Source organism: Carica papaya, chromosome 2, assembly GCF_054855325.1.
Source record: "Carica papaya isolate Zhongbai chromosome 2, ASM5485532v1, whole genome shotgun sequence".
Lineage (NCBI taxonomy): Eukaryota > Viridiplantae > Streptophyta > Magnoliopsida > Brassicales > Caricaceae > Carica > Carica papaya.
The window spans coordinates 27,728,584-27,744,580 of record NC_142310.1 but is presented as its reverse complement, the minus strand read 5'-3'; the positions used below and the strand labels follow the sequence as shown (position 1 = coordinate 27,744,580).

General features: G+C 44.1%; 1 protein-coding gene across 1 annotated transcript; it reads left to right on the top strand.

The window, feature by feature from the left end:
* Positions 1-251: 251 nt before the first annotated feature.
* Positions 252-3,819, top strand: CAND1 (plasminogen activator inhibitor). Its single transcript, XM_088213816.1, has 2 exons — positions 252-415; positions 2,014-3,819. Exon 2 carries the CDS (start codon positions 2,354-2,356, stop codon positions 3,554-3,556), a length of 1,203 nt encoding a protein of 400 aa, XP_088069942.1. The 5' UTR covers positions 252-415; positions 2,014-2,353; the 3' UTR covers positions 3,557-3,819.
* Positions 3,820-15,997: the final 12,178 nt, after the last annotated feature.

Sequence of the window (15,997 nt, the reverse complement as noted above, 5' to 3'; positions counted from 1 at the left end):
AAACAGTTCTATCTGAGTAAAAGAAGGGTTGGAAAAACAGTTGGTCGTAGGTTTTTGTTACAGTGTGTGGGAACACAACATAAAAAAACCTCAACCGTTAGTCGCCGTAAACGCCGCCAGGGTGCTGCCAGGTAGGCTCGGACTAAATTCCGAACCTACCACTTTAAGTAGGAAACGAACCTACAGGCTCGTTCAACACAGCTGGAGACAGCCTGTCACCAACAAAGTCCCACTCACCTATTCCCCCTAACTACGTTCTCTCTTTGTTTTCTCTCTCCCGTATCTCTGTTTCTACTCCCTCTCTCTCTCTCTCTCTCTCTCTCTCTCTCTCTCGTTGCGGGTTAGGGTTTGTTGATCTCGTTCTGTGCTTCTCCGATTCTTCCTTCCAACTCGCCAGATCAAGATTCTCCGCGTTGTAAGCCCTAGATTGATCTGCTTTTTCACCCATTGTGCTATCGTTTTTGGTTTTCAATTCTTCAAGGATTTTGTTTTGTTCTCGGTGCTATTATATTTTTCTAAAATTTTTATTTTTTCCTGGTTTTTCGTGTTGTTATAGTGCCCTTCAGCGATAGTCATAATGATTGCACCTTTTCGTCAGTGACTTTTTTCTTCTTTTTTTTCTTCTGTTTTGGTTGGCGTTTGTTTTTTATGAAATGGTTAGATTCGAACTCTTGCTTAGGGCGTGAATCTAAGTCGGGATTTCTAGGTTTTTTAGTGTCTATGTTGTTGTTAGAAAAAGAAATTGAAAGATTTTATTGGTCCTTTTCGATCTAAGGATGATATACTAAAAGATAAATTATTCATATGTATACCTGTTTTTACTTGTATTGGTTGACGGTTTTCTAAGACCTTCTTTTCCCTGAGGTTTTGCTAATGAAATGCCGCAAAACAGCTAAAGGATGAGTATTTAGAGTTTCTTTGAGAAATTTGTTATTCAGTGAGCAGAAACAATGGTTGGGGTTGTCCACAATGTAAGCTCTTTATAATGAAGTAAATAATGGGAAATGGAATTCTTTCTAGTAAGTTAGATCATGCAGCATGAATACACTCAGGATAATTCTACATGCTTATGACTATTACTTGAAGATAATGGGGCTTACTGGAATTAGAAATAACAATAAACAAATTTTCCCTGAAGAGGTTACATTGGGGGTTGCTTAGGGCTTTCCATTTGGTTGTTTGCTTATTATTATTACTGAAGTTGTGTGTTTGTTGTTCATTAGTTTGTAATCACTCAAACAGGAATGTGAGGGAACTGTGATATGTAAGTGTGGTACTAAGTTGAATCATGTTGCTTTTAGAAAGTTGTTTAATTTTCATACTTTCTAGCCTAGCATGATCCGGATTATATGAAGCATTAGTTTTCCTTTTTACGAGGTAATTTTCCCCTGCTATAGTAAATGTTTGTTATGTTAAACGAAAGAGTCAACTTTGGGTAATCGAGAAGTATTAACTTGGATGAAATAAATTTGATTCGTGCAGCATTCTGAATGACTTCTAAGTTGAAGGTAACATTTATGAGGGTTATTTAATTGAATCCCATATATTATTGGAAATGCTAAATGAGTCGGTCTACACGCATTTCAATCTGTACTCTCTCTTAACTTCTTTTTAAGCATACATGGCAATAACTTTAGATGCTAAACTATATTTATAGACATACTACCTACAAACAATTATTGGTAAGTTAATGTTTGCTAGCCTTCCTCAATATCCGTTTGTCGTAGTTGTACATCTCGCAGAGCTGTTTCCTGTAGCTAAACCAGATACATTTTTTGATTGAACTATATTTCGGTTCTCTATTTGTCTGCATGAAAATCACAAATAATGGGATATAAGCATTTTGAAGTCTGTTCCATATATTAAGTTTGATGCTTTATTCTGTGCCAAATACTCTAATTTATTTTTGCTGGGTACTTGATAAGTTTTGTTGCCATCTAGTCCTGGGTATTTGCCTTTCCTTTTGGCTGCTTTTTGAAATCTTACCATTTCTCTGATCTATCTTTTCATCAGGTGGTGGGACTGGATATAATCTTAGAGGAGTTCTTCAAATTTATCTGCAGCATTAAATCACAAGCTGACTGTGAAGAAGGTAGTTTTGGATTGGTTCGATATATGATTACCATTATTTGGTGATGAGTTAGGACTCTATGCTTCCTACTGTGGATTTTGCCGATTTTTCATCTTGATTGCCCCATATATGGTTAATCTGGTTGGTATGCATCCTCCAGTATTAGTTTGGGAATTGCTTCTCTAATTCCTGATTAATTCTGGAAAGAAGGCGCATAAGATACCGGAGGTCCTCTTGCATCCATGCTGGCAGAGAGCATGCGTGGAATCTGTGCTTCGGGTAATGCCCCTGACGAGATTTGCTGCCGATGCATTCGGTGTGGTGACAATTTGCCTAGTTGCTCTCTTGATTCTTCTCGGTCTGCTCTGCATTGTTTATTCTTGTTACTTTCGCTCTCGAGTTCGTAGCCAAGATTATATTCAGCTCAGCTATTTCAGTGGTCCTTGGATCATCCGGATCACGTTTATTTTCTTTGCAATTTGGTGGGGATTCGGTGAGATCATCCGATTGAATTTGTTGAGACAGGACGGGAAAGTGTTGAATGCTCTCAATTTGAAATGGCAAGAAACTATCTGCAAATGCTACATTGTCTCAAATTTAGGATTTGCAGAACCTTGCCTTTTCCTCACTCTTGTGTTTCTTCTCAGAGCGCCCTTACAGAAGATGCATTCTGGAATTCTAAGTCAAAAATGGAATGGCAGAACCGCAGGTCTTATTCTTCTTTACTGCCTTCCGATATTTGTTCTTCAACTCATTGTTATTTTAATTGGACCAGAAATTAACAAGGACAAAAGTACCTTAAGAGATTTACCGCGCTATTTTACAAGGACTGCTTCCCCTGTATTGCAAAATGCTGATCATGTTGCCCTCTGCACTTATCCTCTACTGAGTACCATCCTCCATGGATTTTTCGCTTCTCTCCTAACAGTTTATTTGTTTTGGCTTGGAAGGCGGATTTTGAAGCTGGTTATCAATAAGGGTTTGCAGAAGAGAGTCTACACATTAATATTCTCAGTTTCAAGTTTCCTTCCGTTGAGGGTTGTTTTACTTGGTTTATCTGTTTTATCCGAACCAGGGCATTTTCTGTTTGAATCTCTTGCTTTCTTGGCTTTTCTTGCACTTCTGTGTTGTGCTGGGGTGTGTATTTGCATGCTTGTGTACTGTCCAGTGGCAGATTCTTTAGCCCTGGGGAATCTACAGGACCTGGAGGCTAGGAGAAGGATTCTTGATGATCATGACACCATATCTCTCATTGCTAATCAGAGTCATCTTGAGGAGAGTGTAGGAATTAGTCCTGGGAGGAATTCTGATGCCTCGACCAAGCGTGGATCGATTTCTTTTCGTACGTATGGAAAAGATGGGAGTTCAACAGGGACATTTGTGGAACTGAGCCTTTTCTCTCCCAGCCGGGATGCCACTCCACCAGGATCTCCCCCGCTTCTCGGTTGGCCAATGCGCCCTCCCGAACAAGTTCATGGACCCTGAAAAGCAGACAAAGAGAGGCTGAAAATAGTTGGTGAATATCAATTTTGTGGTAAAGAAAACTGATTGTAAAGGGTTTAGCTTCAATAAGGATTTTCATTCCTGGTTTGCTTCCTAATTTTAGATGTGATGGTTTTTGGTTGATGGAATTTATTGCCTGTTTTGCACCTGTAACATTGCTCTGTAACCATTTTTGGTTTGACTTATGCTCTGAGATTCACAAATGAAGGTGTCCCTGGATGGGAGAATTTGGGATGGTACAAAAATATTTTCTTTTTTTGTCTTGATTTTTGTAGCTTTTACAGTGTTGATTTGAGTTTTTTTATTTCCCTGACTCTCTTAGGTTCAGTTTTTTTTATTTGTTCTTTTCTGAACATTTTCTCAGATTCGGTTGACGGGTGTAAATTCATATTTCTGTAGTGAAGTTGAAGGTTTGGTAGTTTGTTTCAACTTTTGAGCTATGGGATAAACTAGTACATTTAAAGAAATATCTCTCTTTTTAAAGTGTATTTTAAAAACAAATGGAGATTGCATTTACATTAATTAAACAACAAAAATTTATAAAATCTGATTAAATAAGCAAGAGGGAGAGAAAGTGAGAGAACATACTCTATATATATATATATATATATGTATGTATGTATATATTTGGGTTCTTAACAAACAAAATAATATATATGCGCACCAAAATACCTGCTTTCTTTTTTAATTGCCGATATGTTTAAGTAGGTAACACGTGAGCGCGCTACTAATTATTAAGTCTGATTAGTCAAATCTTTTTTCCTTGGACTCAAAAACTTTTACCTTTTTTTAATAAAATCTCTATTTTCTTATAATTAAGTCAAGAGGGAATTTTTTGCATAACTTTCTTTCAAATATGATTTGATAAATGTAACGGTCCCGGAAATTTGAATGAAATATATGTATTAAAAATGTCAAGTGCGGAAGTGTAATAAAAATTTTAATTAACATCCCTTACACAATAACAAAAAAGTATTTAAAACATGAAAGAACAAACTAACTAAAAGAGATATTCGAGATAAGAACTATAAATATAACTATGAAGTCTTTAGGCGTCCCCTTCGCCGTCTTCCTGCGGAACGGGCTCGGGAACAATGTCTTCCTGATCTGAAATGGTTAAATAAGAAATGAACTATACCAGCCCAGTAAATACATCACACTATCTCACCGCCACGGAAGTAAAGGTGGGTAGAAAACAAAAATGACCAATGAAGCATAATTTATAACGAACTTATTTATTAACATAAAAACCTTTACTGTCCACTTACCTCGGTGAGATCCATAAAAATAACACATGAAAGCAATAACGTATCATCATCATGAAATCATATAAACTTTATAACATAACACATATCATACATTTACATTTCAATCATCAGAAAATATATTTCATCTTTTATCAGCCTACTAGTATCCCTGAAGATCCATAGGGGGTCCTCGCTACACGTGAACCATTAACATTTACAACCTGATTCCAGGGCCGCCCCCATACCCCGTCCGGTATGGGCGCCAAACACATAAGGTCTCCATACCCCGTCCGGTATGAGAGATCACGTTCCCGGTAGGATTCCCTACGAACCCGGTGTAACGCCCAAATAATTTTAAATTATTATTATTATTATTATTAATTTAATTTAATTTTATTTATTTTATTTTGTTTATTTTAATTCAATTTAATATAATAATAAAAATAATAATAATTGTAAAAATTGGGTAAAAATATTATTTGGATTTAATTGAAATTGATTTTGGGAAAAAAAGGGTGAAAATTAGTATTCCGGGGTATTTTTGAAAAGAAAATCGAAAACTAGGGGTCAAAATGCAATTTAAAAAAATTGTGCCCTGTCAGCGCCACGTCAGCAGCCACGTCAGCGGCCCAGTCAGTAGCCCTGGCCAACTAGGGCCTGCCGCGTGGCAAGACCACGTCGACTGGGGAACGGGCCACGCGGGCGATCCGCGCGCACGGACGGCCCAGATCAAGCGTGCACACGGACGGCCCAGATGCAATCGCACGGACGGCCCAGATGCACGCGCACGGACGACCCAGATTCAATCAAGAACGGACGGCCCAGATTTAACCAAAATGGACGGCTGTGATCAAAAGGCAAAAGGGTATAAATAAAACCCCTACATCTGACCACAAAAACCCTAGCCACCTGCCCTCGCCGGAGAAGACGAACCAGACGCCGGAGGAGCCGGCCGCCGCCACCCGCCGCCGCACCGGGGAGTTTTTCAACCACCGATTGAGGTAAATTTCATACCCCCGACTCGTTTTTCCACGCTGAGTTCCCCTGTGGCAAAATCGGAGCTAAAATCCCAGCCAAATGGCCAGAAAATACGGCCGAAACCCAGCGGCGCCGCCGCGCCCCTCCTCGGTTTTTGCCTCCGATGAGGCCCTTCCCGACCTCCGTTTGATACAATTTTTATATCACCGTGATCACCATTCTTTTCTCTACAGGTTGATCGGAGCCGAATCACCAGAACACGAACCTCGCCGGAGAGCCACCGCACCCGAGAGCACCACCGCCGGTAAGCTTCGATTTTTCGTAATTTTTTGGCCCCCCGAGGGCCCTAGGGTTGTTTTATCACAGGGACCGATGCAAGATTGGCTGAATTTGGCCAGAAACGGCCGAAAACGGCCAACCCGAGGCGAATCGCTGCCGCACGCGGCGGCACCGTCGCCGGAGCACGGCGGAGCCGCCGTGCCGGAATTGCGATATTGGCCAAAAGGGGCCCTGGGTCTAATTTGGAATTTTTTGGGACACGTGCAGATACCAGTAGTGCGTTTAAGTTCTCCGGGAAAAATTCAGGGAAAATTAGGGACAGCCTGTAGGCGCACTGTAGAGCCGTGTTCGGACCCCGAAACGAGTAAGGACCCCTCACCCTACTTCCTATCACGGTATTAAAGTTCAATAAATGATAAAACGGTATTTCATGAATTAACAGATGTGTGAAATTGTTTAAGGTTGCTAATGGAGCCCGAGTCTGGTGTGTTTGTCCGTTAGCTGTTGTTTGGCCTATTTTACGATTTTAAATGCAGTATGAGGTCTTATGTTTTTATTTCATAGTTTCGTGTGCACATATCACTGTTTTATTGATTATGGGTTGAATGACTGAGAACCCGATGTTGTATGTTGTATTGTTTGGCATAAATTACTGGTTTGCTTGTTTGTTTGCGAATTGATGATGCTGACTGAGGAAAAGGGGAATGAAAGGTTATGTAAATTGATAATTGTATAATGTGATCAACCTGACTAGATATCCTAGGAGATGGTGGACGGACTGGGTTCGTAAGGAACCCTACCGGGATCGTGGTCTCTCATACCGGACGGGGTATGGAGATCTTATGTGTTTTGGTGCCCATACCGGACGGGGTATGGGGACGACCCGTTTCACCCTCATACCGGACAGGGTATTGACGTTTATAGTTTTGGCGCCCATACCGGACGGGGTATGGGGACGGCCCTGGAATCTGATTACAAGTGTTAAGGGTTCACGGGTAGCGGGACACCTATGGATCCCCATGGATACTAGTAGGTTGGTAAATAAGGAAAAATATGTCGTGTAATGATTGAGATGCAAAAGGCGTGATAAGTATTATGTTATACAGTTTCTATGATTTCGTGATGATGATAATATTATTGCTTTCGTATATTGTTTTATGAATTTCACCGAGATAAGTGGATAGTAAAAGATTTTATTATTGATAAAAGAATTTGTTGTAAACTATGCTCCATTGGTCCTTTTGTGTTTTCTACCCACCTTTACCTCCGTGACGGTGAGATAGTGTGATGTCTTTACTGGGCTGGTGTAGCTCATTCCTTATTTAATCATTTTAGATCAGGAAGACATTGTTCCCGAGCTCGTTCCGCAAGAAGACGGCGAAGAGGACGCCTGAAGACTCCGTAGTCATATTTATAGCTTTTATTTTCGAGTTTCTCTTTTAGTTAGTTTGTTCTTTTATACTTTGAGCACGTTTTTGGTTTTAGTGTAAGGGATGTTTAATCAAAATTTTTATTACACTTTCGCATTTGACATTTTTAATACACATATTTCATTTTAAAATTTTCGGGGCTGTTACAGTTGGTATCAGAGCCGCATTTCCTCGGACCCATCCTTTACACAATAGTGCCTTAGAGAAATACTCACCGATAGATCGTTACTCAACCATTCCTTGTGAATGCAGGTACACGAAAATGAGGAGAGGAAGGCCCCCACTGAACCGAGCGGCCCAAGATAATTCGCTTCGGGAGGATTTAGACAGACTATTTGAGATGGTGGAAGCTCTCGTAGCTGCCCAGCAAAGGCGAGAGGAGAGAAGGGAGTTATCCGGACCTCCTTCGCTATCGCAGGTTGAGCCCCCGCTACAGCAGGCTGATCCCGAGCCACCCCGGCAGGAGCCTGTTCCTCCATAGTACCACCCGGCACCACAGCCGCGGTACGACCCAGTACCACAGCCACGGTACCACCAGGCACCGCCACAGCACATTCCAGTACCCCCACCACATCAGCAGGTGCCACCACAGGGTCCCCTAGTTCACCCTCAGCCGACCCCAGTCCCTCTACCTCGGGACCCCGCTCATTCCTTGATCGACCCCGGCTTCATAGAAAGGTACAAAAGACTGAACCCTTCTCTTTTGCAGGGGGATCCTCTTTTGAAGAGGCCCAATACTGGCTGGCAGAGACTGAGAGAGCTTTCGAGACCTTGGGAGTAGTTCTTGAGCAGAGGGCTGCCATTGGCTCCTACATATTGGTAGGGGAAGCAGTACGCTGGTGGGAGCTCAAGCGGACCACCCTGCCTACACCAGCTACTTGGGAGCAGTTCTTAGCGGCCTTTCACGCGGAGTATCTCCCTAAACACATCCAACGCTTAAAGGAAATGGAGTTTACTCAATTGGTCCAGGGAAACATGACAGTGTCGGAGTATGCCCGTAAGTTCCTGGAGCTGGGCCGACATGCCTCGGAGACATTGATGGATGAGGGCCGAAAGACCAGGAAATTCCAATGGGGTCTCTGCCCGGAGATCAGACAGCACTTACTGGTAATGGAGCTTGAGACATATTCAGCAGTCCAGGCAAATGCGCAGATCATAGAAAGGAGCTTCGACACCCACCCTCAACTAGCGGGGAATTCCCGACCCTCAGCCCCGCTCCGCAGGCCAGCACCTACCGCGCCTGTCCAACCTAGTAAGAGGCCCAGACCCGCCATCCAGGCCCCTCCTCAGGCTACGGGGGCAGCACGTGGGAAGATCTGCCAACACTGCGGCTGGGATCACGGGGACCGACCCTACTACCGCCTCAGCAACACCTGTCGCATATGCGGCAGTGCCCAGCACTATGCAAGGGAATGCCCGAGGAAGCAGAATCAAAGAAGGCCTCCAATCTAGGGCAGAGTTTACAACCTTACCCAGAAGGATGCCGACGCAGACCCGGACGTGGTACATGGTATGTATACTATCTCTGGCCACATTGCTCATGTTTTGTTTGACACTGGTGCATCACATTCTTTTGTTTCACATGTTCTTGCTCCCAAAACTTGTGTATCACCTGATAGACTTGATTCATTATTGCTTGTATCTACCGCTGGGGGGGAGACATTGCTAGGAGAGGTTATCTACAGGGCATGTGCCGTGGAGATAGCAGATAGAAAACTGAGGGTAGACCTGATAGGGTTAGACACGGGGGATTTTGATGTAATCCTAGGAATGGATTGGCTAGCGGCGTACCACGCCACCATAGACTGCTTTAACAAAAAGGTTGTATTTAATCCTCCCAATGAGGAGCCATTTACAAGTTAATAAAATCATTCAGTATTGATTTTCCCTAATGTCAAGTTTTCTTAATTCCCAGTGCTTTAATCTTGTATTTTCTCTAACTAGGTAAACCCAAGAAAGAAGTTTGTATCCAAGAGATTTCAGTAGTCCGAGACTTTCCAAACGTATTTCTGGATGAACTGCCCGGTCTACCAGTGGATAAAGAGGTCGAGTTCACCATAGACTTACAGTCAGGTACCCAGCCCATCTCGGTTGCTCTTTACCGAATGAGCCGTATTGAGATGGAAGAACTAAGGAAACAGATCACTGAGTTACAAGACAGTGGTTTCATTAGACACAGCGTTTTCCCTTAGGGTGCCGAGTTACTTTTGCAAGGAAGGGAGATGGAACGTTGAGACTGTGCATTGATTACAGAGGGATAAACAAGGTAACAATTAAGAACAAATATCCTCTTCCCCGGATTGATGACCTTTTCGATCAGTTGCAGGGTGCACAGGTCTTTTCTAAAAAAGATCTACGATCAGGTTACCATTAGGTAAAGGTAAGAACAGAAGACATCCCCAAGACGGCATTCCGAACCAGGTACGGACACTATGAGTTCCTGGTCATGCCGTTTGGGCTAACCAACGCCCCGACCATCTTTATGGATCTAATGAACAGGATCTTCAGAGAGTTCTTGGATAAATTTATCATCGTGTTCATCGATGATATCTTAGTCTACTCAAAAAGTAGAGAAGAACATGCTCATCATCTTGCCCAAGTCCTACAGGTCCTCAGGAAAAAGAAGTTGTATGCAAAGTTGAGCAAGTGTGGATTCTGGCTCGAGCAAACCGCCTTCCTGGGACATGTTATATCGAAGGAAGGGGTATTAGTGAACCCCGAAAAGGTTGAAGCGGTACTTGGTTGGGAAAGGCTGACAACAGTTAAGGAAATTCGCAACTTCCTGGGGATGGCAGGTTATTACCGCCGGTTTATCGAATGGTTCTCTAGTCTAGCAGCTCCTCTAACCCGACTCACAAAGAAGAATGCAAAGTTTGAATGGAATGAGGACTGCGAAAGGAGTTTTTCAGAATTGAAGAAGCGACTGACTACTGCACCCGTGATGGCTCTACCGAGTGGATTAGGAGGGTATACAGTTTATAGTGATGCCTCCTATCTGGGCCTGGGTTGTGTCCTGATGTAGCATGGAAAGGTTATAGCATATGGGTCCAGACAGGTAAAGAATCATGAGAAGAACTATCCTACCCATGACTTGGAGCTCGCCGCAATCATACATGCCTTGAAAACCTGGCGCCATTATTTGTATGGAGAGACCTTTTAGATCTATACCGATCATAAGAGTTTGAAGCACATCTTCACTCAGAAGGATCTCAACATGCGTCAGAGAAGGTGGATGGAACTCCTCAAAGACTATGATTGTGATATCCTATACCATCCGGGTAAGGGCAACGTAGTAGCCGATGCCCTCAGCAGGAAAAATGCAGGCACCTTAGCCCATTTGATGGTTTCAGAATGCAGGTCAATTGGGGCCACGCAGCAGGTTCGACTGCGAGATCTGAAGAGGGCCACATATTTGGGCCACCTAGCAGTCCAACCCGAGTTAATCCAAAGAATAAAGGAAGCCCAGTCAGTCGACCCCGCCCTAGTAACCCGCAAGAAGGATGCAGAATAGGGAGTGAGTTCAGAATTCCAGCTCTCTGCCAACGGATTGATTCGTTTCAAGGACATAGTGTGTGTCCCAGATGACAGTGAGTTAAAAAGAGACATCATGACGAAGTTCCATAGTTCAAAGTTTGCCATGCATCCAGGAAGTACCAAAATGTACCAAACTATGCGACCTCGGTTCTGGTGGAATGGGATGAAGAGAGATATAGCTGACTTTGTATCTAAATGTTTGGTATGTCAGCAAGTCAAGGCAGAGCATCAGCGCCCAGGTGGGTTACTTCAGCCCTTACCGATCCCAGAATGGAAGTAGGAACATATCACCATGGACTTCGTATCGGGGCTACCCAAGGCGCGTTCAGGACACGATGCCATATGGGTAATCGTTGATCGACTTACCAAGTCTTCCCACTTCCTAGCCATCAGAATGACTGATTCGTTGGACAAGTTGGCAAAAATGTATATCCGGGAGATAGTTAGATTGCATGGAGTCCCAGTGACAGTGGTATCCGACAGGGACCCCAGATTCACTTCTCGATTTTGGAATAGCTTCTAGCAAGCTATGGGAACAAAGTTATCTCTTAGTATTGCCTTCCACCCCCAAACTGATGGACAATCAGAGAGGACAATCCGTACGCTTGAGGATATGCTCCGAGCTTGTGTCCTTGACTCCGGGGGCCATTGGGACGACCATCTACCCCTGATAGAGTTTGTCTACAACAACAGCTACCAAGCAAGTATCGGCATGGCTCCATATGAGGCGCTATATGGGCGCCCGTGCAGGTCACCGATTTGTTGGGAGGAGGTGGGCGATAGAAGATTGTTCGGCCCGGAGTTGGTAAAGGAGACCATGTCCAAGATAGTTAAAATCAAGAAGAACATTCAGACAGCTCAGAGCAGGCAGAAGAGTTATGCAGATATCCGGAGGAGAGACCTAGCATTTGAGAAAGGCGACCGTGTGTTTCTTAAGGTCACTCCTTTCAAGGGAATTAGTAGGTTCGGCAGTAGGGGAAAATTAAACCCCCGATATATTGGACCCTTTGAAATCTTAGACAAGATTGGTACCGCTGCCTACAGACTAGCACTGCCTCCAGAGCTCTCCCGAGTTCACAACGTGTTTCACGTATCGATGCTACGTAAGTACAACCCGGACCCTTCTCATGTCTTGGCTCATGAACCGCTTCCACTCCAAGAGGACTTATCTTATGAAGAAGTACCGGTCGGTATCACGGACCGAGAGAGCAGAATACTCCGCAACCGAAAAATATCATTTGTAAAGGTCGTGTGGCAGAACCACACGCCTAGGGAGGCTACTTGGGAACTGGAATCAGAATTTAGAGCCCAGTATCCCCATTTGTTCGACCAAGAGTAAGAGACAAATTTGGGGGACCAAATTTCTTTAAGGGGGGGAGAGTTGTAACGCCCAAATAATTTTAAATTATTTTTATTATTATTATTAATTTTATTTTATTTATTTTATTTTGTTTAATTTAATTTAATAATAAAAATAATAATAATTGTAAAAATTGGGTAAAAATATTATTTGGATTTAATTGAAATTGATTTTGGAAAAAAGGGGTGAAAATTAGGATTCTGGGAGTATTTTTGAAAAGAAAATCAGAAACCAGGGGTCAAAACGTAATTTAGAAAAATTGTACCCTGTCAGCGCCACGTCAGCAGCCACGTCAGCGGCCCAGTCAACAGTCCTGGCCAACTAGGACCTGCTGCGTGGCAAGACCACGTCGACCGGGGAACGAGCCAAGGGGGCGATCCGCGTGCGCGCGATCGGACGGCCCAGATGCGTCCCCGCGCGCACGAACGACCCAGATCAAGCGTGCGCACGGATGGCCCAGATGCAATCGCACGGACGGCCAAGATGCATGCGCACGGACGACCCAGATTCAATCAAGAACAGACGGTCCAGATTTAACCAAAATGGACGGCTGTGATCGAAAGGCAAAAGGGTATAACTAAAACCCCCACACCTGACCACAAAAACCCTAGCCGCCTGCCCTCGCCGGAGAAGACGAACCAGACGTTGGAGGAGCCGGCCGCCGCCACCCGCCGCCGCACCGGGAAGTTTTTCGACCGCCGATCGAGGTAAATTTCATACCTCCGACTCGTTTTTCCACGCTGAGTACCCCTGTGGCCAAATCGGAGCCAAAATCCCAGCCAAACGGCCAGAAAACACGGCCGAAACCCAGCGGCGCCGCCGCACCCCTCCTCAGTTTTTGCCTCGGATGAGACCCTTCCCGGCCTCCGTTTGATACAATTTTTATATCACTGTGATCACCATTCTTTTCTCTACAGGTTGATCGGAGCCGAATCACCAGAACACGAACCTCGCCGGAGAGCCGCCGCACCCGAGAGCACCGCCGCCGGTAAGCTTCAGTTTTTCGTAATTTTTTGGCCCCCCGAGGGCCCTAGGGTTGTTTTATCGCAGGGACCGATGCAAGTGTGGCCGAATTTGGCAGAAAACGGCCGAAAACGGCCAACCCGAGGCGAATCGCCGACGCAAGCGGCGGCGCCGTCGCCGGAGCACGGCGGAGCCGCCGTGTCGGAATTGCGATATTGGCCGAAAGGGGCCCTGGGTCTAATTTGAGATTTTTTGGGACACATGCAGGTACCAGTAGTGCGTTTCAGTTCCCCAGAAAAAATTCAGGAAAAATTAGGAACAGCCTGTAGGCGCATTGTGGAGCCGTGTTCGGACCCCGAAACGAGTAAGGACCCCTCACCCTACTTCCTATCACGGTATTAAAGTTCAATAAATGATAAAACGGTATTTCATGAATCAACAGATGTGTGAAATTGTTTAAGGTCGCTAATGGAGCCCGAGTCTGGTGTGTTTGTCCGTTAGCTGTTGTTTGGCCTATTTTACGATTTTAAATGCAGTATGAGGTCTTTTGTTTTCATTTCATAGTTTCGTGTGCACATATCACTGTTTTATTGATTATGGGTTGAATGACTGAGAACCCGATGTTGTATGTTGTATTGTTTGGCATAAATTACTGGTTTGCTTGTTTGTTTGCGAATTGATGATGCTGACTGAGGAAAAGGGGAATGAAAGGTTATGTAAATTGATAATTGTATAATGTGGTCAGCCTGACTAGATATCCGGGGAGATGGTGGACGGACCGGGTCCGTAGGGAACCCTACCGGGATCGTGGTCTCTCATACCGAACGGGGTATGGAGATCTTATGTGTTTTGGCGCCCATACTGGACGGGGTATAGGGACGGCTCGTTTCACCCTCATACCGGACGGGGTATTGAGGTTTATAGTTTTGGCACCCATACCGGACGGGGTATGGGGACGGCCCTGGAATCTTATTACAAGTGTTAAGGGTTCACGGGTAGCGGGACCCCTATGGATCCCCATGGATACTAGTAGGTTGGTAAATAAGGAAAAATATGTCGTGTAATGATTGAGATGCAAAAGGCGTGATAAGTATTATGTTATACAGTTTCTATGATTTCGTGATGATGATAATGTTATTGCTTTCGTATATTGTTTTATGAATTTCACCGAGATAAGTGGATAGTAAAAGATTTTATTATTGATAAAAGAATTTGTTGTAAACTATGCTCCATTGGTCCTTTTGTGTTTTCTACCCACCTTTACCTCCGTGACGGTGAGATAGTGTGATGTCTTTACTGGGCTGGTGTAGCTCATTCCTTATTTAATCATTTCAGATCAGGAAGACATTGTTCCCGAGCCCGTTCCGTAAGAAGACGGCGAAGGGGACGCCTGAAGACTCCGTAGTCATATTTATAGCTTTTATTTTCGAGTTTCTCTTTTAGTTAGTTTGTTCTTTTATACTTTGAGCACGTTTTTGGTTTTAGTGTAAGGGATGTTTAATCAAAATTTTTATTACGCTTCCGCATTTGACCTTTTTAATACAAATATTTCATTTTAAAATTTTTGGGGCCGTTACAGCCGGTCCGTCCACCATCTCTCAGGATATCTAGTCAGGCTGTCCACATTATCCACTTATCAATTCACATAACTTTTTTGCCATTTTTCTTGGTTTCAATCATCCAAATACACACAATATGTAAACTAGTAATGGACACCAAACAAGACAACACAGTATCGGGTTAAGCATAATACCAACCATAATAAAAGAAACCATGATTCATGCATACGAGACCATAATATAATTACATCAAACATCATGTTGCATTTAATACTGGAAATTAAATCAAACAATAACAGACCAACCCAGTATCAGACTCGGGCTCTATTGGCAACCTTAATCAATTATACATCTATAAAGTCACACAGTACAGTTTAATTATTTATTTAGCTTCAATATCGTGATAGGAAATAGGGTGAGGGGTCCTTACTTGTTTCGGGTTCTGAATACGGCTCTACAGTGAGCCTACAGGCTGTCCCTAATTTCTCTGAATTTTTTTTGAAAAACTGAAACGCACTACCGGTACCTGTACGTGTCCCAAAAAATTCCAAATCAGACCTAGGGCCCCTTTCGGCCAATATCGCAATTCCGGCACGGCGGTTCTGCCGTGCTCCGGCGACGGTGCCGCCGCTTGCGGCGGCGATTCGCCTCGGGTTGGCTGTTTTCGGCGATTTTCGGCCAAATTCGGCCACACCATCGGTCATTGCGATAAAACAACCGTAGGGTCCTCGGTGGGCCAAAAAATCACGAAAAACCAAAATTTACCGGCGGCGGCGCTCTCAGGTGCGGCGACTCCTCCAACGTGAGTTGCGTTTTGATGTTTGGCTCCGATTAACCTGTAGAGAAGAGAACGGTGATCATAGTGGTATAAAAATTGCATCGAACGGAGGCCGGGAAGGGCCTCATCGGAGGCAAAAACTGAGGAGGGGCGCGGCGGCACCGCTGGGCTTCGGCTGGGTTTTTCGGCCGTTTGGCCGGTGGTTTGGCTCCGATTTGGCCATAGACGGGCTCAGCATCGAAAAACGAGTAAGGGGGAGAAACTTTACGTCGATCGGCGGTCGGAAACTTCCCCG

Coding starts and splice junctions, on each gene's coding strand:
- CAND1 (XM_088213816.1), top strand. CDS start 2,354: ATGCCCCTGACGAGATTTGCTGCCGATGCATTCGGTGTGGTGACAATT.